The sequence below is a fragment of the Canis lupus genome, chromosome 27, assembly GCF_011100685.1.
Source record: "Canis lupus familiaris isolate Mischka breed German Shepherd chromosome 27, alternate assembly UU_Cfam_GSD_1.0, whole genome shotgun sequence".
Classification (NCBI taxonomy): domain Eukaryota; kingdom Metazoa; phylum Chordata; class Mammalia; order Carnivora; family Canidae; genus Canis; species Canis lupus.
In genome coordinates this window covers 4188646-4212663 of record NC_049248.1, presented here as the reverse complement: position 1 = coordinate 4212663, position 24018 = coordinate 4188646, and the positions used below count along the sequence as shown (strand labels likewise).

Sequence of the window (24018 nt, the reverse complement as noted above, 5' to 3'; positions counted from 1 at the left end):
CTTTTTATTTATTTTTCTTTTTTTTTTCCATTCCTTTTTAATATACAGTTCTGGAAATGGATCGTGGCAATACTTGCATAACAATGTGAATGTACTTAATGTCACTGAACTGTACACTTAAAAAATGACAAGTTTTATGTTATGTATATTTTACCACAATTTAAAAAAATTCAATGATCTATTGTTCTCTACATCAGTTACTTTTTTGTTTTCCAGCATTTTGTTCATCTCTAGTCTAACTAATTAGAGTTGGGAATGTTTGAAATGCTATTACCTTGGATTTATGAAGTACTTTTTATTAAAAAAAAAATTAAAAACTATTTGATTGGGCACCTGGGTGGCTCAGTGCTTGAACATCTGCCTTTGGCTCAGGTCATGATCCTGGCAGGATCAAGTCCCACATCAGGCTCCCCGCGGGGGGAAAAACCCTATCTCATTAAAAACTATTTTCTCATTTTATCCTCACATTTTTAAAAAAGATTTTATTTACTTATTCATGAGAGACACACAGAGAGAGGCAGAGACAAAGGCAGAGAGAGAAGCAGGCTCCATGCAGGGAGCCCGATGTGGAACTCGGGCTATCTTATTTATCTATTCATCAATCAATGGACACTTGGGCTGCTTCCATATCTTGGCTATCATAAATAATGCTGTTTTAAACATAGGGGTGCATGAATCCCCTTTGAACTAGTATTTCTATATTCTTTGGGTAAATAGTAGTGTGATTGCTATATCATAGGGTAGTTCTTGTTTTAACTTTTTGAGGAACCTCTACACTGTTTACCCTTTCTTATTGATGTGATGTATTATGTGGATTGATTTGCAAATATTGAACTGCCCTTGCAACCCACTTGAGCACGGTGAATTATTTTTTTTAATGTATTGTTGGATGATTCAATTTGCAAGTATTTTGTTGGGGATCTTTGCATCTATGTTCATCATCAGAGATATTGGCCTATAGTTCTCTTTTTTTGTGGTATCTTTATCTGGTTTTGGTATCAGGGTAATGGTGTCTCACAGAATGAAACTGGAAGTTTTCCTTCCTCTTCTATTTTTTGGGATAGTTTGAGAAAAATAGGTATTAATTCTTTAAATGTTTGGTAGAAGTCACCTGTGAAGCTATCTGGTCCTGGACTTTTGTTTGTTGGGAGTTTTTGATTACTGATTCTGATAACTGATTTTTGGGGATACTTATTTTCTGGTAATTGGTCTGCTCAAATTTTCTATTTCTTCCTGTTTCCATTTTAGTAGGTTATATTTCCTGGGAATTTATCCATTTCTTCCAGGTTGTCCAATTTGGTTGGCATATAATTTTTCATAATATCCTCTTATAACTGTATTTCTGTGCTGTTGGCTATTTCTCCTCTCTCATTTGTAATTTTATTTGAACCACTTTTTTTTCTTGATAAGTCTGGCTAAAGGTTTATCAACTTTATTGATTTTTTTCAAAGTATCAGCTCCTAGTTTCATAGATCTGTTCTATGTTTTGTTTTGTTTTTTTTTCTCCTTTAATCTATTATTTCCTTCCTTCTGCTGGTTTTAGGGATTTTTGTTGTTGTTGTTTTTCTAGCTCCTTTAGGTATAAGGTTAGGTAGCATATTTGAGGTTTTTCTTGCTTCTTAAAGTAGGCCTGCATTGCCAGAAACTTCCCACTTAGATTTGTTTTTGCTGCATCCCAAAGGCTTTTGAACCACTTGTGTTTTCATTTTCATTTCTTTCCATGTACTTTTTAATTTCTTCTTTCATTTCCTGGTTGACCACTCCATTGTTTAGTACCATGTTATTTAACTTTCAGGTATTTGTGGTCTTTCCAGAGATTTTCTTTTTCTTGTAGTTGACTTGTAGTTTCATAGTGCTATAGTCAGAAAAGATGCATGGTAGGACTTCGATCCTTTTGAATTTGTTAAGGCTTGTTTCGTGGTGTAATATGTGATGCATTCTGGAAAATGTTCCATGTGCATTTGAAAAGAATGTGCATTCTGCTGTTTTAGGATGGGATGTTCTGAATATACCTGTGAAATCCATCTGGTCCACTTTGTCATTCAAAGCCACTTTCCTTCTTGATTTTGTGTTTGGATGATCTCTCCATTGATGTAAGGAGTGTTAAAGTCCCCTATTATTATTGTATTATTTTCAATTAGTTCTTTTATGTTTGTTATTAACTGTTTTTTTTTAAAGATTTTATTTATTTAATCATGAAAGGCACAGAGAGGCAGAGACATAGGCAGAGGGAGAAGCAGGCTCCCTGTGGGGAGCCTGATTGTGGGACTTGATACCCGGACTCCAGATCACTACCTGAGTCGAAGGCAGACGCTCAACCACTGAGCCACCCAGGTGCCCCTGTTTTAACTGTTTTGTGTATTTGGGTGCTAACATGTTGGGTGCATTAATATTTACAGTCATTATATCTTCTTGTTGGATTGTCTCCTTTATGATTATATAGTGTCCTTCTTTGTCTCTTGTTACAGTCTTTGTTTTAAAGTCTAATTTGTCTGATACAAGTGTTGCTACTCTGGCTTTTTTTTGACATCCACTTGCATGATAAATTTTCTCCATTCCCTCACTTTCAATCTGTAGGTGTCTTCTGGTCTAAAATGAGTCTGTTGTAAGGCATATGGGTGGGTCTCATGTTGTTGTTTTTTTTTTTTTTTAATTTTTTAATTTATTTATGATAGTCACAGAGAGAGAGAGAGGCAGAGACACAGGCAGAGGGAGAAGCAGGCTCCATGCACCGGGAGCCTGACGTGGGATTCGATCCCGGGTCCCCAGGATCGCGCCCTGGGCCAAAGGCAGGCGCCAAACCGCTGAGCCACCCAGGGATCCCCTCATGTTGTTTCTTTATCCATTCCATCACCCTAGGTCTTTGGTTTGGATTGTAAATTTTGTAAAATTGTAAATTTTGTCCATTTACATTCAGACTAATTATTGATAGATATGTATTTATGCTATTTTATTACTTGTTTAGTGGTTGTTTCTGAAGATTTTTCTCTGATTCTTGTCTTTGTTTCATGGTTTGTTGGTTTTCTTTAGTGATATATTCAGATTTCTTTCTCTTTATTCTTTGCATATTTATTAGTGGTTTTTGACTTGTGGTTCCCATTAGGTTTGCATATAACATCTGCATATAGTGATCTGTATTAAGTTTATGGTCATTTAAGTTTGAAACCATTCTTTATTCCTCTCCTCCCTACATTTAGGTATACGGTATCATATTTTATATCCTTTTATTTTGTGAGTTCCTTTATTTTTTACAGAAATATTCATTTTTACTGCTTTTGTGTTTCCTATCTTCACACTGTCATTTTTGGTCTTTTCTTTCCATTCCAGACCCTCCTTTAATGTTTCTTGCAAGTCTGGTTTAATGGTCACAACTCCTTTAGTTTTTGTTTGTCTGGAAACGCTTTATCTCTCCTTCTATTCTGAAAGACAGTCTTGCTAAACAGAGTATTCTTGGCTACAGGTTTTTCCCATTCAGCATTTTGAATGCCACTCCTTTCAGGCTTAGAAAGTTTCTGCTGAAAAATCTGCTAAACATTCTTATGGGGTTTCCTTTGTATTGTCTTCTTTTGACTTGCTGCTTTGTTTGTTTATTTGTTTGTTTATTTATTTATGTGAGTGTATAGGGGGAGGGGCAGAGGGAGAGAGAGTCTCTAGAGGACTCTCTGCACTGAGTGTAGAGCTTGACATGGGGCTTGATCTCATGACTCCAAGATCATGACCTGAGCCAAAATCAAGAGCTAGCCACTCAACTGACAGCACAACCCAGGTGCCCCTGCCTTGCTGCTTTTAATATTTCTTCTTAAACACTATATTTTGACATTTTAATTACAATATGTCTTGGGTGTGGATCTGTTCTGTGCCTCCTCGATACAGATATTTGTTTCTTTTCTCAGATTAGGGAACTTTTCAGCAATTATTTCCTCAAATAAATTCTCTTGCCCCTTTTCTCTCTTTTTGTGACTCCTATAATACAAATGTTATTGTGTTTGATGGAGTCACTGAGTTGCCAAAGTCTATTCTAGTGTTCCAAAATTCTTTTTCTCTCTTTTGTTCAGCTTGATTATTTTCCATTACTCTGTCTCTGACGTCGTTAATTTGTTCCTCTGCTTCTTCTAGCCTGCTGTTCATTCCATCAAGCATGTTTCTCATTTTGTCTATTGAGCCCTTTTTCTCTGCTGTTATTCCTTATCTCTGTATTAATGGTCTCACTGATGTCCTCCACTCTTTTCTCAACCCGTGAATATCCTCATGATCATTGTTTTAAATCCTCCATCAGGCATGTTACTTATACCTGTTTCACTTAGATCTCTGGCTATGGCCTTGTCCTGTTCTTTCATTTGGGACAAATTCCTCTGTCTTCTCACTTTGTCTCTCAGTGCCTGTTTCTCTGTGTTAGAAAAGTCAGCTGTGTCTTCTGTTCTTGAAGGTAATGGCTTTATCAAGAAGATATGTTACAGTGCCCTGCAGTATAGTGTCCCGTTTCTCAAGGCCTGGTGTTTCCAGGAATGTCTCCAATATGTGCTGCATGTGCTCTGCAATTGTGTCCTGTCTGCTTTATCCTTCAGGAGAGTCATCTGCAGAGGTTCTCTTTGCCTGTTATTGGCAGTGTTTAGTCCCTGGCCTGAATGTGGCATGTTTTAATTAGGTCTGCTCTGGTCTGTTTGTGAAATGAGACCTGTTACCACTGCCAATGGAACTGGGGCCTCACGCTTCCAGGTCAGGAGACAAAACATGGGCAGGGGTTTGGCCTGGGGGAGGGATTTGGAGAGGGGACTACCCACTTCAGGGACTGAGGCATGCATAACTAGGAAGGGTGAGCAGATCCAAGGGTGGAGTGGGGCTTGGTGTAAGCAAGTTAGGTAGTGAGTGTCAGTGTTGCACTGGTTCTCACAGGTGGCTATGTGCCTATGCTAAGGAGCAGGGGAGGGAAATGGCACCTGCCAGTTTCTTTGTTCCTGGAGGGGTGTCTCCATGAATGCTCTCTCTCTGGGAAATGCTCCAAGATGAGCAACTAACCTTCCCACTGTGTGCCCTGGGCACTCTTCAGATCGTTTCTACGCTGTATGTGCAAAGGTCGTTTGCCTGCCTTTTCTCTAGGAACTGCGTGGTGCCCTCCAAGCTCTCCTTGAGCAAAGCCCACTGACCTTCAGAACACCAAGCTTTAAGCCCCGATGCTCGCAAGAACTCATGAAATCCAGCCCCTCTCACTTTCCAAGCCAATTGCTATAGGGACTCTAGTACTATATGTGCACTCCCCTGCGTGAGTCTGTCTCTTGCCCTTCTCCATGACTGCACCTCCCTCCCTACCACAGCAGCCCTGATCCACTTTTCTCCCAAACCACGTCTCCATGCTTCCTGCCTTCTTCAATGCGGCCTCTTCTCTACCTTTAGTTGTGGAGTATGTTCTGCCAGTCTTCAGGTCAACAGGGTATTCAGGATGATTTGCTAGTTATGTAGTTGTACTCGTAGGGCGAGGTGAATCCAGGGTCCTCCTACTCTGTTGCCATCTTCACCTCCTACACCCACTGTCCACTTTAAACTATAATAAAGCTATTATTTAAAAAATTCTTTGTTTTTTTTTTCTTTTGCTTTCTATGTTAACAGAAAAAAATGTTAACCTTCTGTGCTTTTGTAGCAAAAAGGCATAAAACTTCACAATCATGTGGATATTTTCACTTAGTACTGTTTGCAAATGCCATTTTTATACAAAGAACTCAGCTTATGTGAATATATGTCTTAAGATGGAAATCAAAGATTTCTCCCAAACTTGTAGAAAAAACAAATCGGACCCACTTAAGGGACATAATCTACCAAACTGCTACATTGTAGATCTTAATCATAGGTTCCTGTTACTCTTCAAGTAAAGTCCAAATTTCCAGTATGGCCTATATTTGACTATATAATCAGAGCCTACTTATCCCTCCAGGCTCCCCTCTCTAATCCATCTTTTTACCTCATCCCCTCACACTGTGTGCTCCAGCCATTCTGAACTGGTGAGCTCCTCCTCCTGTATCAGGCTCTAGCTTGGATATCACTTTCTCTGGAAAGCTTTCCAAACCTTCAGCTCTAGATTAGGTACCTCTCTTGACACTCTCGTCTATTTAAGTATGTGATTCTTCCATTAGAGTAAACACTTCAGGAGGGCTGGAACCCACTGTAGCCTAAGTGCCTATAACTCCCCAATATATAGTACAGCCTCAGTACCTAGTGAATTTGTTTGAAAGTATATCTGTTCTGCATTCTGTGGTAGAATCTCCCGATTCACACATCCCAGGACCTACAATGCCAGCCTATTACAAAGTAGGCACCCAATAAATACTTATTCATGACTGGATTTCAGTCTTCTCATCTGAAAAGGGAACACTTAATTCCTTCCCACTATAAAATTATTTTTCTTTTTAAAAAATATTTTACTTATTTATTCATGAGAGACACAGAGAGAGAGGCAGAGACATAGACAGAGGGAGAAGCAGGCTCCCTGCGGGAAGCCTGATGCGAGAATTGATCCCCGCACCCAGGGATCACACCCTGAGCCAAAGGCAGACGCTCAACCACTGAGCCACTCAGGTGTCCCAAAATTATTTTTCTAAGAAGGAAAGAAAACTACAAGAGATCCCTAAAATACATAGGAATATCTGTGGAAATGATAACTCCAACTGGCAGAAAGTAAGCTCTAGTGAAAAAAGTATTAGCTTAAGTATATTTTGATATAATGTGTGTTTCTGTTCAGCCACTACTTATCTTTCCCCTTATCACTAGATCAATATAAACTGTGAAATGGAGGCCAAGTAGGGGTGTTGACTGGCAACTTTGTCAAAAGAAGGGAGTGGGAACTAAAAATGTCAAAAAGAAATAGCCACATATAGTAACTAATGTTGCTGATAATTTATATGTAATTATCTTATTTTTCTCAGGCAACAGAGTAAATACTACCATAGTTGACAATGGTCAATTCTCAGATGTCAAAGATGCCTAATCTGTCTCACCTCTGTAAAGCCATAAGCCACATTTCAAGCAATTTTGAATCATCTAGATTGTTAACTGACAATGAAAGAAAGGAAAAGAAAAGATTATACATGGCTAAGATGATTAACTGCCTTACAATCATTACCAATCCTCACCATGTTTTTGGAGAATCTCCTGGAGATCTGGCTTGGACACAGTATCCAAAGTGCCTTCTCCATCAACACTTCCTTCGGTATCCTCTTCCACAGCAGAAGAGTCTACTGAGACAACATGAAGTTTGGTTTCCAAATCTTGAGCATCTGGCTTCAAGAAGGCAGCTGGACCATCAATGCCTAGGGTCCAAAAGAAAGGAAAAAAGAGGAAAGTATTATCTGTTATTTGGCTGGGTGGTTCTGGTGTATATGATTAGAATTAAGAACCAAAAAGCATTTCACTTCTTCCTTAATATCCACATGGACATTTGTCAATAGAGGAACTCAGGACTGGTGTTCATTTTATTAACATGTTCTGACTGTTACCAAATAAAATGTACTTGATGTTATACTTTAGAAACCAAAGAATGAGATCATGAAAACAAAGTAGGCCCCTCAAAGTTCAGATCCTGTCCAAGTCCACAGCTCACCACTTCATGTGGTCCAATGAGTCCTATCTATTGGAAGAATGGGTGCTCTCTACTACTCTTGGCATCATGGCTTACTCTGTCATGATGCAACAATCAAGACTGTATGTTCCTCAAATAGGCCCTTCTGGACTAATTCATTTGGCAATGAAAACAACAGTTTTAGGATGGACACATACTGCAAGGTACCTTCCACTGATCAAACCGTTGCTTTTATTTTAACTCAAAGACCCAGAAGATTTACGAAGGTACCTAGTAATGATGCTAATATTGTCCCTCTGGTCCATCTGAGAATCTTCCTGCCTTCTGCTAGGTTTTTGAAAACTGTACCCTAGTGGGCAGGGATGCTGCCTAAACACACACCATGTAGGATGACCTCGTTCTGTGGGGTATGAGGTTCCACCAAAGGAGTTTGCTCCTCGCTACCTCTTGGCTTTGATCGACGTAGCCTGGCTTCTGGATTTGGTTGTACCATGAGCGGCTCAAGGCGCTTTTTTCTCTGCTTCTTCTCCAGCAGGGCTCTCTAGGGAAAAAAATGTGATGTTATGACATCACAGGAGAGTTATGACAAGACCTAGCTGCTTCACACATTTACATTTTTTCACTAATCCTCACAAACCTCTTATAAACTAATTTATCATGCTTGAGACATGGGAAAATTGAGGCAAGAGAAGGACAAGGATTCACTCATTTTGTTTAATAAATATTTACCAAAAACCTTAAAAAATCTATTTAAAATGATACAAATGCATTTCTAGCCAAGCTGAGTCCATGATCCAAGTTATTTAAAATATTTACAGTATCATATTATTATTCGAGGATGGTCACAAGTTTATATAAAAACGTATGCATAGAGAAAAGATGAAGAAATACAGTAATGGTGATTACTTCGGGTGGTAGGATATGGATTTTTCCCCCTTTTTCTAGTTTTCTATATTTTTCCTAAATTTTCTTACTTTTATAATGGATAGAAAAATAAAACTTATTATCCTCTAAACCTCAAATTATTTTCCATTTTAATTGGCTACAGAGTAGTAAGTTTTGCTTTCTTGCTCATTTTTACATAATGAGAAATCAAACAAATCTGGGCCAAGGATAAAAAGGGAAATAAATTACATTCCAAATAGAAGGCAATTACTCTGTGGCTAAAAGTGACACAGAGAATATGTAACAAGGAAAGTCAGGGGAAAAAGCATGAGGACTATGAGAAAAAAGTCCAACAACATGAAAAGGAAAGTACTAGTATATATATTATTTTTAAGCTTTGGCAATTAAGAGCTTATAATACCTGGAAATTATTATGGATCTGGAATATTTCAGAATAGGAAAAGTGCCAAGCCCCAACCTAAAAAATTAAGCCATGATTTTATTTATTTATTTTTAAATATTTCTTTTTTTTTTTTAAAGATTTTATTTATTTATTCATGAGAGACACAGAGAGAGAGGCAGAGACACAGGCAGAGGAAGAAGCAGGCTCCATGCAGGGAGCCCAATGTGGGACTCATTGGATCTCCAGGATCACGCCCTGGGCCGAAGGCAGGCACCAAACCACTGAGCCACCCAGGGATCTCAAGCCATGATTTTAAAGCAAAGATATTATAACTTATTTTATTGTTTCTTAGGCAAAAATCTATTTACTTTTTTTCATTCAACTGCTTTTAAAAAGTGCTACTAGAAAGAAGAGTTACTCAAGGGGTGAGACTATCCATAAGAAAGGAAGTATGTTTTTCCTCAACTGGGCTGATGAAAGCTTGTGAATAAATTCAGAGGACACAGAAGAAACAGAACTATTCTTTACCCAACCTTGTGAATAAGAAAAAAGACTAGGGAGATAAGGTAATGTGCCCAAATGGACTAACCTGTCAAGAAAGAATAAAGGTCAGAGGAAGCTAGGAAGAATAATTGACATTTCTGAGATTTTTGAAACTCATGAATTAATATGAATAGACAGATCTTAATGTAATAGGAACACTAAATATGTAGCGGCCATAATGAACTTCTCCCTGCAGAACTTGCTGATATGGTTCTTCCAGCAACTGAGAAGTCTCACATAGGGGATATGCTGAAGAGATGGGAAATATGAAACACAGAGGTATAAGAAACTGCCAAATCTGCTCTATGTGGCCAGTTATCTAGCCTCATATAGTCTCATACCCAGCAATAACCAAGGAAGCACAACCACAGGCCATGGCTAATCCATTTTGTTAACATCTGTAAAGAAAAAATGTTCTATGGAAAAGGGGACAACTGGGGTGCCAGGCTGACACAGTTGGTTAAGCACCCGATTCTTGATTTCAGCTTAAGTCATGATCTCAGAGTTGTGAGATGGAGACCCACGTCAGGCTCCATGCGGAGCCAGCTTAAGATTCTCTTTCTCCCTCTCCCTCTGCCCTTCCCTCACTCACACTCTCTCCCCCCTTCCCTCTTTCTCTCTCTCTCTCTAAAAAAAAAGGAAGGAAGGAAGGAAGGAAGGAAGGAAGGAAGGAAGGAAGGAAGAAGAAGGAAGGAAAGAAAGAAAGGAACGAGAAGAAAAAAAGAAATCAAGAAGAATGAACAAACCTCCCTCCTAAACCCCGCAAACCGCCCCTCCCGAAAGAACGAAAGAATTGCAAGTCCTTCCTCCTTCCTTCCTTCTCCGCCCTAAAAAAAGAAAAGCTCCCCCCGAACAAGAAAGCAAGAAAGAAAAGAAATAGAAAGAAAAGAAAAAAGAAAAGAAAAAAAAGAAAAGAGAAAAGAAAAGAGGTATTCTGTTTGTGGTCCAGAAAGGGGGAGCCAAAGAACAAGAATTTGGCAGAGTTTATCCAACCTGTCCAAAAACAGAGAAACGCTAAATCTATTATCTATTTACTGGGAGAGCTTCCTTTCTTTGTGGACAAGAAACTATATAAGGCATCTTCATGGTCTTGATGAAATGGCCCTTGGGACTACTAATTTCATTTCCTCAGATTCCCTGCTTACCCATCAGCCTTCTAATAGTCAATTGACTTCTTAGATACCATATTCCTGAGAATAGGGAATCATGACCAGCAGAGATGAATATATACTGGAAAATATACTGTAAAGCTGGAGCTCTCATTGTAAATTAATAATAAATATACTGTATTTAATTAACAAATAATAAAAATTTATATTTTTAATTAATAAAAAATATACTGTAAAGCTGGAGCTCTCATTGCAAATTAATAAATTGGTATCCAGTTTTGTAACTGACTGTTGTCAATTTCACTAGTGTGGGTTTGTGCCACAAAGGACCTGGTTACAGGGCAAGCCCAGGTGGCTCAGTGGTTTAGCACTGCCTTCAGCCCGGGGCCTGATCCTGGAGACCTGGGATCGAGTCCCACGTCGGGCTCCCTGCATGGGGCCTGCTTCTCCCCCTGCCTGTGTCTGTGCCTGTCTCTCTCTCTGTGTGTGTCTCTCATAAATAAATAAATAAAATATTTTTTTAAAAAAGACCTGGTTACATTTAGGTTCACTGACAAAACCAGGTTTTTAGACCTATAAAGGGCAAACTAGATTCTCAGTCATAGTGATCCTATGAATGTATCTGGTGAAGCCTTTCTCTTATTTAGATCAACAACTTGAAGGAAAAAAGGAAACAAACAACTGTAGATTTGAACTGTGAACCCCAGGACTATTGGTACTACATTACAGCACTAAATATATCCCACTCTTGTCCAAGTTTGTAAATAAAAAGAAAAAATCATAAAATACCTACATGTGGGCAAATTGCCGTGTTGACAAAAAGTGTCACCTGGTTTAGCATTCTAGTCATCCTCATATGGTTTGGATGAGGCGTTAATTGAGCTTCAATGCAACAATGACAATTCATATTTCATTTATGTTTTACATTCCCTAAGAAGCGGTCAATGAGGCTTCATAAACCACATTTTTAAAAAAGATTTATTTATTCATGAGAGATACACAGAGAGAGAAGCAGAGACACAGGCAGAGGGAGAAGAAGCAGGCTCCTTGCAGGGAGCCCAATGTGGGACTTAATCCCGGATTCTGAGATCACACCCTGAGCCAAAGGCAGACTCTCAACCACTGAGCCACCCAGGCATCCCCATAAACCACATTAAAGGACAGGCAGTCAGGAAGAGAGCCACACGTGACTGTCTGATGCCCTCAATGCAATTAAAATATGTTGCTTTCAGGATGTTAAGAGTTGCATAGACCTTTAAATTTCCCAATTCCCTTGGAAATCAAACAGTAACTCAAAGACTCCATTTTCTCCAGAATGTGGTGGTACATTCTATTATCAATCCCCGGGAGCAAAATACTGAATGGTAATTCCAAAATAAGTGAGGAAATAAAGGAGATTAGATGGCATTCCAACAAAGAGCTTCATTTTATAAAATAATAAAGGTCAGGAAAGCCTCAAATTAATGAGATTCTGACATCACTGACAGCCAATTTTCCACAAAAACTCTGTAGAGCTGGTGGGCTAGTTATAGTCTGACACTCCTGGAATAGACTGGACGACCAGCAAGATCAGAATGGTTGCCTGCGTCTAACAGTGGCTAAAAATAACTAGTCTTCCTGGCACACAAAGTGAGATCATAAGAAGACAAGACTAAAATCTTTAAATCACAGTTCTTAAAATATTAGTTCAGTACACCAATGACCACCTCTCTTAGAGGTACCAATAGATGGACAACCTGACCCAAAAAGACCATTGCCCAGCAGGTGGCATAAATGTTCTCCATCTAATGTGCATCTGTGTCTAAGAACATCACTGGATTTGTCTAGAAATCTTTACAATCTGGAGCCAGCTAAGGTTTCCACATACCATGAAAAAATGAGTACCCTAGTGAAACTAGTAAAAATAAAAGCAAAGTATACCCACTTGAGAAAAAGTAGTTTTTCAATAAATGGTGCTGGGACAACTGGTTGTCCACATGCAAAAGAATGAAGTTGGAACCTCATCTCACAGCATATATAAAAATAACTCAAAACAGGGCAGCCCGGGTGGCTCAGCAGTTTAGTGCTGCCTTCAGCCCAGGGCCTGATCCTGGAGACCCAGGGCCGAGTCCCACTTTGGGCTCCCTGCATGGAGCCTGCTTCTCCCTCTGCCTGTGTCTCTGCCTCTCTCTGTGTCTCTATGAATAAATAAATAAAATCTTTAAAAAAAATAACTCAAAACAAGTACAGGAAGTATAAGACTCTTATAAGAAAACAAAACACAGGAGCAAGTCTTTATAACCTTGGGTAGCAATGGTTTCTTAGGTATGACACCAAAAATACAAGGGACAAAAGAAAAAATAAAACTATGCTGAAAATGATACCATCAAGAAAGTGAAAAGACAACCCACAGTATTGAAGAAAATATTCACAAATAATATTTCTGATAAAGAACTTGGATCTACACAGAATAAAAAACTCTTACAATTTAACAACAAAAAGACCCAACTTAAAAATGAGTTTTCTCTATTTCTCCATGCCTCCAAGAGGACATCCAAAGAGCCACTTAGTACATTTTAATGCTCCACATCATTAGTCATTAGGGAAATGCAAATCAAGACTACAGTGAGATACCACTTCATACCCACTAAAATGTCTATAATCAAAGACAGACAATAATAAGTGTTGGAAAGGATGTGGAGAAATAAGGCACCAGCGGCTCCAGTTTATATGGCTAGTGGGTATATGTACAATGGTTTGATGGCATTGGAAAACAGTCTGGCAGCTCCCTAACATGTGAAACAGAGTTACCATATGACCCAGCACCAGCAACTCCATCCCTATTACCCAAGGTAGAGTAGGTATGCCTTGGAATTCCTATATGGAGATATAACAGCCAAGAGCAATGAAAACATGTCTGCATAGAAACTTACACACAGGGATCCCTGGGTGGCGCAGCGGTTTGGCGCCTGCCTTTGGCCCAGGGCGCAATCCTGGAGACCCGGGATCGAATACCACATCGGGCTCCCGGTGCATGGAGCCTGCTTCTCCCTCTGCCTATGTCTCTGCCTCTCTCTCTCTCTCTCTCTCTATCATAAATAAATAAAAATTAAAAAAAAAAAAAAAAAGAAACTTACACACAAATGTTCAGAGCAGTATTACTGGTAATAGCCAAAGAGTGAAAACAACCCAAATGTCCATCAATTGATGAATGGATAACGAAACATGGTGTAGCCACAACTCAGAATGTTATTTAACAATAAAAAGCCCTGAAGCATCGACAGAGGTGACAGCATGTATGAACTTCTTCTTAAGTCAGAGAAGCCAGACACAAACCATCACATGTTATGATTCCATTCGATATGAGGTCTAAAAGCCATTTGTGCACTTTAACCCGGTGTACGTTTACAGTATTGTGAATTCGATCTCAATAAAGTTGTTCAAAAACCTGTACAGGACAAAAAATAGCCACGTGTAAGTAATCTGTAAATCTAGGATTTTTTTTCTTTTTTTTTTAAAGGTTTTATTTATTTGAGACAGAGAGAGAGAGAGAGAGAGAGGCGGAGACACAGGCAGAGGGAGAAGCAGGCTCCATGCAGGGAGCCCGACGTGGGACTCGATCCTGAGGCTCCAGGATCACGCCCTGGGCTGAAGGCGGCGCTAAACTGCTGAGCCACCCAGGCTGCCCCTACCCAAGGATTTTTAAACATTAAATCCTAAGATTATACTGTCAGGGGAATAAAGACAATATGAAAGAAACTAACTTACTTAGTATTACAGAAACCTGGACGATAAAAGAGTAAGTTAAGAGAAGGGAAATGGTCTATGTGGAAATAAGGTAAGACAAAACTTGGAGCAGGAGTCACCTTGTGTGTCTAGTACCATCCAAGGCAGGGAGCAGCTTGGTCAGATACTCACCTAGCTCATTCCATCCACAGGTGTATCCCTTTAGTAGAGGTGAATTAATTATACAATCACATAGTGATAGTTACCATAAATATCATTTTACAAACTCCACTTGCTCTGATTTCAAGCTCACCAGGCCACTTTTTCATTGTAAACTTCCCACAGACTTATCTGATAGGATTGTCATGATCAGCTGATTCTGGTATATAGTTCATCAGAAATTAGCAAATTAATCCCCTGGCTTAGATTCCTCACTTATGATATTGGTTAGTACAAACCAGTCCTCATGAAACTAACAAATGTTGCTGCTCTTAGCAAACTATTTCTCATCCTACAAAGTTCATGACCAATGACTCTCAACCACTGGGACATTCCCAAAATAGGACCCCTAAAAGATTAATCTACTGTATACTTGGGGCAGAGGTGGGCAGACTCAGGTTCCCTAGCCCTTCCCACCTCCCCTGACAATCACAGCCACTGTCATATCTGGGAGTGCACAGTCCTCCTCAGGTAGGTTGGTATGCCCTGGACTAGGAGCCTTCCACTAAGATCCTACCAGTCTCTGAGGCCCAGATTGAGCAGCAACCCTAGACTTCTTCAGTGTACCCCCATCTCAACTCTAACTTCCATACTCTCAGATCCTCACATTCTATTATGTTATCCAGTCTGACCTCATGCACAGAGTTTAAGAATCTTACCTAAAATCACACAGCTAACTGGGGCACCTGAGTGGCCCAACGGTTGAGTGCTACCTTTGGCTCAGGTTGTGATCCCGGGATCCTGGGATCGAGTCCTTGCATCAGGCTCCCCACAGGGACCCTGCTTTTCCCTCTGCCTATGTCTCTGCCTCTCTGTCTCTCATGAATAAATAAATAAAATCTTAAAAAAAAAATCATACAGCTAAGTATTGGCAGAGTAAAAATCGGAACCAAAAACCAGTCTTTAGATTCTCAGCCCAATATGTTATTCATTCTGTTAGTGCTGCCTTTGTTACAGGCCATTTGAAAGCTCAGCTTGCATTTGTGGAAATTCCCTTACATCCTGCTGAGCAACCAACCTTCTTTTGCCCAAGGCAGCACCTTAGGCCCTTACAGTATTCTCATAGGCTATTTAACACCAATATTTATACATCAGGTCTGAAGGTTTTTTTGAAAGAATTCCTATAAAATGTTTATCTTTGTATTCATTGACTATCTCTGCAAAGATATGTTAGAAGTCAGTGACAGTCTCTGGGGGCTCCTGGGGGCTCAGTCAGATAAACATCTGACTCTTGGTTTTGCCTCAGGTCATGATCTCAGGGTCACGGGAACAAGCCCCATGCTGGGCTCTTGTACTCTGCGTGGAGCCTGCTTAAGATTCTCTCCCTCTTCCTCTGCCCTATCACACACACACACACACACACACACACAAGAATAAAAAGTCAATGACAGTCTTCAGTAAAGAACTAAGCTAAGCAGAGAGGGAGAGACTTCATGAAATATCTTTTCAGTATTATTGGAATCCTTCCCATATGCTTTTATTGTGCATATAAAAACATAATTTTTTAAAAGTTGTGCCATAAAAAAAAAGGCTGACAAAATCCCAACCTGTATACCATACACATATCACATGAAGCATTCTTACTGAAAAGAATAAAAATTAGAGGGACACCTGGGTGGCTCAGCAGCTAAACATCTGCCTTTGGCTCAGGGCGTGATCCCAGGTCTGGGGATTCAATTCCGCATCCAGCTCCCTGTGAGGAGCCTACTTCTCCCTCAGCCTATGTCTCTGCCTCTCTCTGTGTGTCTCTCATGAAAAATTAAAATCTTATAAAAAAAAAAAAGAATAAAAATTAGAAAATATCTGGGCCACCTTTTTATTTTATTGTTTTCCAGTGTTAGAAAGGATTTTTTATTTCACACCCTTCCCCTGACAACTTTACAGATGATGTGCACAAAATGCTAGGTGGTTATCTGCTTAGAGGCAGCCCATCCCATGAAGGAGAATGCTGAGACAGCCACCTGTAATTCCTTAGAAATTTGTTGCTATCTTCCTACGAAGCTATGAAAAACTAGATATGTTTAAAATGGCCTTCAGTCTCTTTGTAAAGATTTTATTTTATTTATTTAGAGAGAGAGAGTGCAGCAGGGGGAAGGAAGGGCAGAAGGAGAAGGGTAGAAGGAGAGAGATTCTCAAGCAGTGCTGAGCACTAGCTCCAAACCCACTGGATCTCACAACCCTGAGATCATGATAGAGCTGAAATCAAAAGCTGGATGCTCAACCCACTGAGCCACCTAGGGACCCCTCCCTCAGTCTCTTTAAAGAAAGAGGGTTGGAGGTAGGCTACAGCTGCTATATTAACCTCAGCAGTGGTTTCAAGGAATCTATCCATAAAAACTGCTACAGCCAGGCTACCTCCAGGAACAGGTCACCCACACCAGGGTCTTTGGAGCCGAAGAACCCTAAGCCAGTAGGTGGATTTCACCAACACAGGTATTGAGCTGGTGGGGCCACCAGGCCCTCCCTGAGTGAAAAGTGGGCTCTGTATCCCCAGCTGTGCAGGCATTCCCTTGGGGGCCAGAGGACAGGCAAGCTCTGTCGCATGAGTCACCTGGGCACAAGGAGAGCCTGGGGCAACTGGGGTCCAGAGGGGCGGGCCCAGAGGTCCTTGTCTGTATTGGCCAGCACTCTGGGGCCCTGGCAGGGGAGTAGGGGAGGGCTGGAGAAGCTGTGCTTGTCATATGCCCTGCTGGGCGGTTCTGTACTGGCCAGTGGCCACTGTGTTGTTACTTAGACTTTGAAGCCAACTGAGAGAGGCAGCTGGATCCACAGCTGGGCTGCCCTGTCCAAGTGCTGGGACTACTCCTGTCTGTGCACTTCAGGAAGCAGCACGTGAAGAGGGCCAGGGGCCTGAACAGGACTATGGAGGCCATCACCACCATCCAGAAGCCAGAGGTCTCCTATGTGGCACAGACTTGCATATAGGGAATCCCTAAAGACAATCAGGCAATGCTCCCCTTCCAGGAGGAGCAGGTGAGAAGGCTGGACGCCACCAGCTGGTGACTGGAGTGGTAGTGAAACATGATGACAGTCCCCTTGTTAGCTCCTTATACTTAAAAGGTGCCAGGTGAGAGTGGCCATACATAAGCACGAGCGCCAGAAGAGTTCTGGGGCCCTGGGGCGGGGGGCGGGGGGCATGGCATTCCAACCTGCCAGGACTGTGCTACAGAGTGTGGCCCTGTACACAGCACAGAGACCTCTCCCACTTTTTAAGGATTCTACATTTAAAGTAGCTTTTTACACTAGAAGTCCCATTATTAATTCCAACATTAACATTAAATAAAATAAAACTTTAGAGATACGTTTAATCACCTACAGGGTCTAGACACTTTGGTCATGATTCTATGTAGGGAGACTACAACTACAGAATGTCCTAAGAAGGCATTCATATGAAAATGCTAATATGAAAGCAATAGATGTTGGTAATAGGTTCTAAGCTAACAATGATGATCATAGCAAATAATGATGTACAACTGTTTATTTATTACTTCCTTCATTTAAATGTCTAGTGAAAGATTAGCCTGGCCCTGTGATAGGAACTTCTGATATAATGGTCATCATAAACAGACTAAGCTCCTGTTCTCATGGAGCTTAGCCTAGTGGAGGAAACAAACATAAATCTAATCACTGAAAAAAAAGAATTCATATGTAACTGAAAATTTGGACCAGTATTGTAAAGAAAATTGTATCGTAAGCAGCTGAGGTTTTTAAGCAGCCCTGCAAGCATGTTCAGATCTGCATTTTAGAATAAGAAACACATCTTGTACTTAAATGAAATTACAGTGCAGAGAGGTATGTAAGGTAGCAGGACTAAATTACTACAGTGTTAACATTCTTCCAATTCTTAGGAAAAGTGCCAAGGAATTTTCAGTGATTATAAATCCAAGGCCAGTTTTATGGCTGTGATCCCGAAAACACTTTGGTCTTGCCCAGGGCCTTGGTTTAGCAAATACTACCTCCAGACACTACTTAGTAACATCAGAGCCTTTCCTTTCCTGTCATCTTTCCATGACCCCACCAATACTTCAGAGTCAAGACTATCTCCATCATGGTCAGTATAACTGTCCACTTATTTCAAACAGGAGAGAGACTCCTGATTTACTCACCTGATTATCTAGTTTCAGCTGTCGAAGTTTCATGGTCTCATCTTCAAAGGCACTGTTTAAAAAAAATGGGGGAAAAAGCATGTAAAGAAAAAATTCTATTAAAATTATGTCAATTTCATCTCTTCCATGTATCTACTCCTTTGGACTGTTAGGAACCAGTTGATGCTGCCTTAGGGAAAGCATCAGTTTCTAGATGTTACCCACACTGACCACAGGAGGACTTGCCATCCTTAATGTCACACTTAGTCCACAGAGGACCTCAGGAGACTGAAATACCCAAAGAGTAAAAAAAGAAAAAGAAAGAAAAGAAAAGAAAAAAAAGGAAAAAGAAAAAGAAAAAAGGAGGCAGCCTAGGTGGCTCAGTGGTTTAGCACTGCTTTCATCCCAGGGCCTGATCCTGGAGACCCAGGATCGAGTCCCACGTCAGGCTCCCTGCATGGAGCCTGCTTCTCCCTCTGCCTATGTCTCTGCCTCTCTCTCTCTCTTTCCCTCCCTCCCTCCCTCCTCCCCTCTCTGTGTCTCTCTTGAATAAATAAATAAAATCTTAAAAAAAAAAAAAAAAAAGATGTACTGTGTTGCCTGGGTGGCTTAGTCAGTTAAGCATTCAACTCCTGATTTTGGCTCAGGTCATGATCTCAGGGTTGTGGAATAGAGCCCCACGTGGGGCTCTGCAATGGGCATGAAGCCTGCTCAAGATTCTCTCTCCCTCTCCCTCTGCTCCTACCTGTGCTCTCTCAAATAAATAAATAAATCTTTAAAAAAAAAATAAAGATGTAGAGCACAGACTCCCATGCATGCAGGAATTTTTAAAAACCATATGTAAAAGTAGTTATTATGGGCCAGGCACATGCATATTCTATTTATTCCTCAAAACAATGCTATGGATTAGGTACTATTATTTTTCCCACTTTGAAGATGGGGAAAGAGACTCAGAAGGCCATGCATAAGGTTAAACAGCAGAAACAGACCCTAATCCAGGTCTCTTTTCAGAGCCTAAACTCCACTAAAAATCAAATGTTTTTCTTCTTTTTTGGAGCTAGTTCTAGGAAAGAGAGATGAGACTATAACGGGGCTCAGGGCCGACTGTCCCCAGATATATGGAAGTGGTACACTGATGATTCTGAAGTAAAGCTTACTTGAGAAACAGCCAATGCAAGCACATTCTGACCCTCTTCTGTCCCCCTGAAAGCAGGAAATAAATTTTCCATGTGAAAGGTGCCCTCCCTGTACCAAGAAGTAAAAAAACACGCTAATTACCAGAGACAGAGAATTCAAGACCTAGACTAAGTCGATGTATACAAACTCTGTTTAATTTTTTCACTAATTAGTACCCAAGACTAACTTTGTCTTGTCAGTTCTTCACAAATTTATTGTTTCTTTTTCTAAAAGGTATATAAACTACCTGCTTTGGTCATTTCTTGGGTCCCATATCTATGAGACCTCTATATGTACAAAATTAATTTTTTTAAAGAGACACATTTTAAAAAAAAGATTTATTTATTTATTCATGAGAGACAGACTGAAAGAGAGGCAGAGACACAGGCAGAGGGAGAAGCAGGCTCCTCGCAGGAAGCCTGATGTGGAACTCGATCCCAGGACTCCGGGATCACGACCTGAGCCGAAGGCAGGCACATAACCACTAAACCACCCAGGAGCCCCCAAAATTAATTTTTCTCCTGTTAATCTGTCTTGTGTCGATTTAATTATTAGACCAGCCAAAAGAACCTGGAAGGGTAAAATGGGCAGGGTAAAAATCTTCCCCACAACAACTGTGTATAGCATCTTACTATAGCCCACTGATTTCCTTAAAATCTAGGCAAGTCATTTAACTTTCAAGTTTGTCATTAATAAAACATGATGCCAGTCATGCAAGGAGACTATAAGTATGGATGAACAGATAAGACTTAACACCACTAGGAGACAGATTTGTTGGAGAGAAGAAAACAACAATGACAAAAATGGAATCTAATTACTGTCTCCAAATCCTTTTGAACTTTTCAAAAATTCTCTCTGAAGCCTTTTCTATTTTTGAAATTTTTCTAATTTAAGATTTTGTTTTGCAACTCAGCATTCTTGGAAAGAGTAGAGTATGAAACAAGGCAGAAATGGTTATTATTATTATTTATAATAATAGTAATTATTATTTGTATTATAAATTTTTACTGGAGCTTATTGTCAGGAAACTACAAATACAAGGTCCTATTTAAGAAGACAAATTCTATGGCTACAAAAGGAAGCATGGCTTTTCCTGTATTGATGTAAATACTAAAGCATCTTATCCATGGCTTAATGGTTCACCACTACCTTCATATATTTTAGAAGGTGTTATGCATTTTATTTTTTAATTAATTTATTTTTTTAAAGATTTATTTATTTATTCATAGAGACACAGCTAGAGAGAGAGGGGAGAGACACAGGCAGAGGGAGAAGCAGGCACCATGCAGGGAGCCTGACATGGGACTCGATCCCGAGTCTCCAGGATCACACCCTGGGCTGCAGGCGGCGCTAAACCGCTGCGCCACCGGGGCTGCCCCTATTTTTTATTTTAAAAAGAATTTTAAAGATTTTGAGTGAGAGAGAGAAAATGAGCAATGGGGGAGGGGCAGAGGAAGAGAAAGAGAGAACCAGACACCCTGCTGAACATGAAGCCCGACATAGGGCTGGATCCCAGGACCCAGAGATTGTGCCCCTGAGCAGAAGCCAGGCAGACCTGTAACTGACTGAGCCACCCAGGCACCCAGGTGTTACACTTTTTAACAATGCATAGCAACTTGGAATTTGCATACTATCTCCAAGATTCCTCCTGCCTACTAATCTGTAAGCAGATTTAATAACCCCTTAGATATAGATAAGATGACATTCTGGTTCTCTGACAGTTCCCCTCTATTAACTTCCTTATCAACTATATGCTTTAAAAAAAACCCTAAGTATTCAAGATAAATCATCTCTTTTTTCCCAATTCAAAAGAGGGACAAATGGGGTCCCTGGGTGGCTCAGTTGGTTAAGCATCTGACTCATCTCAGCTCAAGGTCCTGAGCTTGAGCCCTGCATTGGGCTCTCTGCTCTGGGCGTGGAGCCTACTTAAAGAAGAGAAAAAGGGAAAGAAAAACAGATAAACAAAAATGTTAGATAAGATATACTCAGGCCTTGACTTCATGCGCTCCTAACATATTTCATAGATACATTCCTGTTTTCCTTAGTGTTTTTAACCCTCATTCACATATTTTTAAATCTTAGCTTTATGAATACAGTGCTAGAATAGCACTCTTGATTTCAGCTCAGGTCATGATCTCAAGGGTTTGTGAGATCCTGTGAGCCTGCATCAGGCTCTGCACTCAGCTGGGAGTCTGCTTGAAGATGCTCTCTCCTTCTCTCCCCTGGGCCCCTTCCCCCACTCTGTCTCTCTAAAGTAAATAAATAAATCTTTTTAAAAAACCCACTAAGACAAAAAATTATTATTTTAAATATATATAGGAAAAAACTGCGAATATACAGGAACAGGTAACATGGTATAAAAATGCACTTACATACTACTACTAACAGCTACTGCTATGAGTCCTGCTTTTCCTCTACCTCATTTTGCTCTCAACACTAAACCAGAATTGCAAAATCCCCTGACATGTTAAAGAAATCATCCTATCCTACCCCCCCCCAGCCCACTCTTACACACACACATACACACACACACACAAAATGCTAAAACCTCCTCAATCACGGTAAATTTTGACATACAAATGAAGTCCTCAAACATTTCTCTTAAGGCCTCTAATAGTGAGGAAACCAGGTGTATCTTCAATAACCATCTTGACACCACTAATTCCTTTCATCAAGCCTGGGCAAGCTGAACAGACAATTCAAATAAACAGGTTTTGTTTCAGCCTGAACAAAAGAGGTACTAAAAAGATGCTATAATTGTAACATTTAGATACCTCTTATACATCAAAAGCTACACTTCCTTTGAGCTCTAGTTCTAAATTATAATTTAGCAGAAATAACATTTTATACACTTACATTGAACTGAATTTCTAGTCTAACCTCGAATATGATCTTACTAAACTTGCATTTTTTTCTTTTAATATTCTTCCCTTCCTTTCAAATCAAGTTGTTTACTAGCAAGTCTAACCAAGCCTGGTTAGTAAATCAACACAAAACAGAAAGAATTCCTACAGAGTAAAAGAGATGGAATTACTGTATCTCATTTTTCTCATGGAAAATTTCCTATTACTTGATACAAATAGGGAAAATTCTTTTTTTTTGTATAAAGATTTTATTTATTTATTCATGAGAGACAGACAGAGAGAGAGAGAGAGAGAGAGAGAGGCAGAGACACAGGCAGAGGGAGAAGCAGGCTCCATGCAGGGAGCCTGACGTGGGACTCAATCCCGGGTCTCCAGGATCTTGCCCTGGGCTGAAAGCTGTGCTAAACCGCTGAGCCACCCGGGCTGCCAAATAGGGAAAATTCTAAACATACATCTTAGTAAAACACAGATCCAGCATTTGAGTATGGGATATAATTATGCCCATAGAACATCATTCTCTTGAACTACTTCCCATTATATATATGTGCATTATATATATTATATATAATGCAATGATCACCACAATAACTGTAATCATATCTATCACCACAGTACATTATTACAACATTATTGACCATATTCTCTATGCTATACTTTTATCCTCATGGCTTATTTTATAACTGGAAGTTTGTATCTGTTAATGCTCTTCACCTATTCACTCTATTATTTCTTTAATTGAAAGGATTTTTAAAAAGATTTATTTATTCATGAGAGGCACACAGAGAGCGAGGCAGAGACACAGGCAGAGTTCGGAGAAGCAGGCTACCTGCGGGGAGCCTGATGTGGGACTCGATCCCGGGACTCTGGGATCACGCCCTGAACCAAAGGCAGATGCTCAACCCTTGAGCCACCCAGGTGCCCCGAAAGGATTTTTGAGGTAACATATGTGTTGCAAGAAGATTGCTGGTGCTAAATCCTTTATGTATGGTTTTTTTCTTTCTAGTGTTTTCCTTCGTTGACTATAAAAAATAATGCATACTCATTTTGTAACTTTTGAAAAAATTCATAAGGAAAATGAAAGTCTTTTCATAATCCTACCATCTTGAGATATAATCCCTGCTAACAAGGAAACAAACATCTTTACAAATATTTCTATAAATTTGTATATATTTGAAATATTTATGATTTTTGTATCACTTTAAGATTATAACATAAGCATCTTTTATGTTATTATATAGGTTTTTGAAATATAATACTAAATGACTATGTAATAGTCACATCACATGGACATTACATAAACTCTTTTCTTTTTTTTATTGTGGTAAAAACATGTACTATAAAATGTAACATCTTAACCATTTTTAAGTGGACAGTTCAGTCGTGTTAAGTACACTTATATTGTTGTTTGCATACAAATTGTTATAGCAGCATTATTCACAAGAGCCCTAAAGTAGAAACACGT

The 24018-nt window shown here is 39.8% G+C and overlaps 1 protein-coding gene across 7 annotated transcripts in view; it reads right to left on the bottom strand.

Moving 5' to 3' along the window:
- Window positions 1–24018, bottom strand: part of TULP3 (TUB like protein 3) — a 63822-nt gene that overhangs the window by 10944 nt on the left and 28860 nt on the right. For 2 of the 7 annotated variants that reach the window (XM_038576440.1, XM_038576441.1), the window contains 3 exons: window positions 18538–18589; window positions 7949–8108; window positions 7122–7298 (listed from right to left, as the gene is read on the bottom strand). In XM_038576440.1, coding sequence (XP_038432368.1) covers window positions 7122–7298; window positions 7949–8108; window positions 18538–18589 — 389 coding nt within the window. Of the gene's footprint in view, window positions 1–7121; window positions 7299–7948; window positions 8109–13623; window positions 13760–13822; window positions 13935–18537; window positions 18590–24018 lie in introns of those variants that run through there. The other 5 variants (XM_038576443.1, XM_038576445.1, XM_038576442.1 and 2 more) reach the window with 5 other exon arrangements.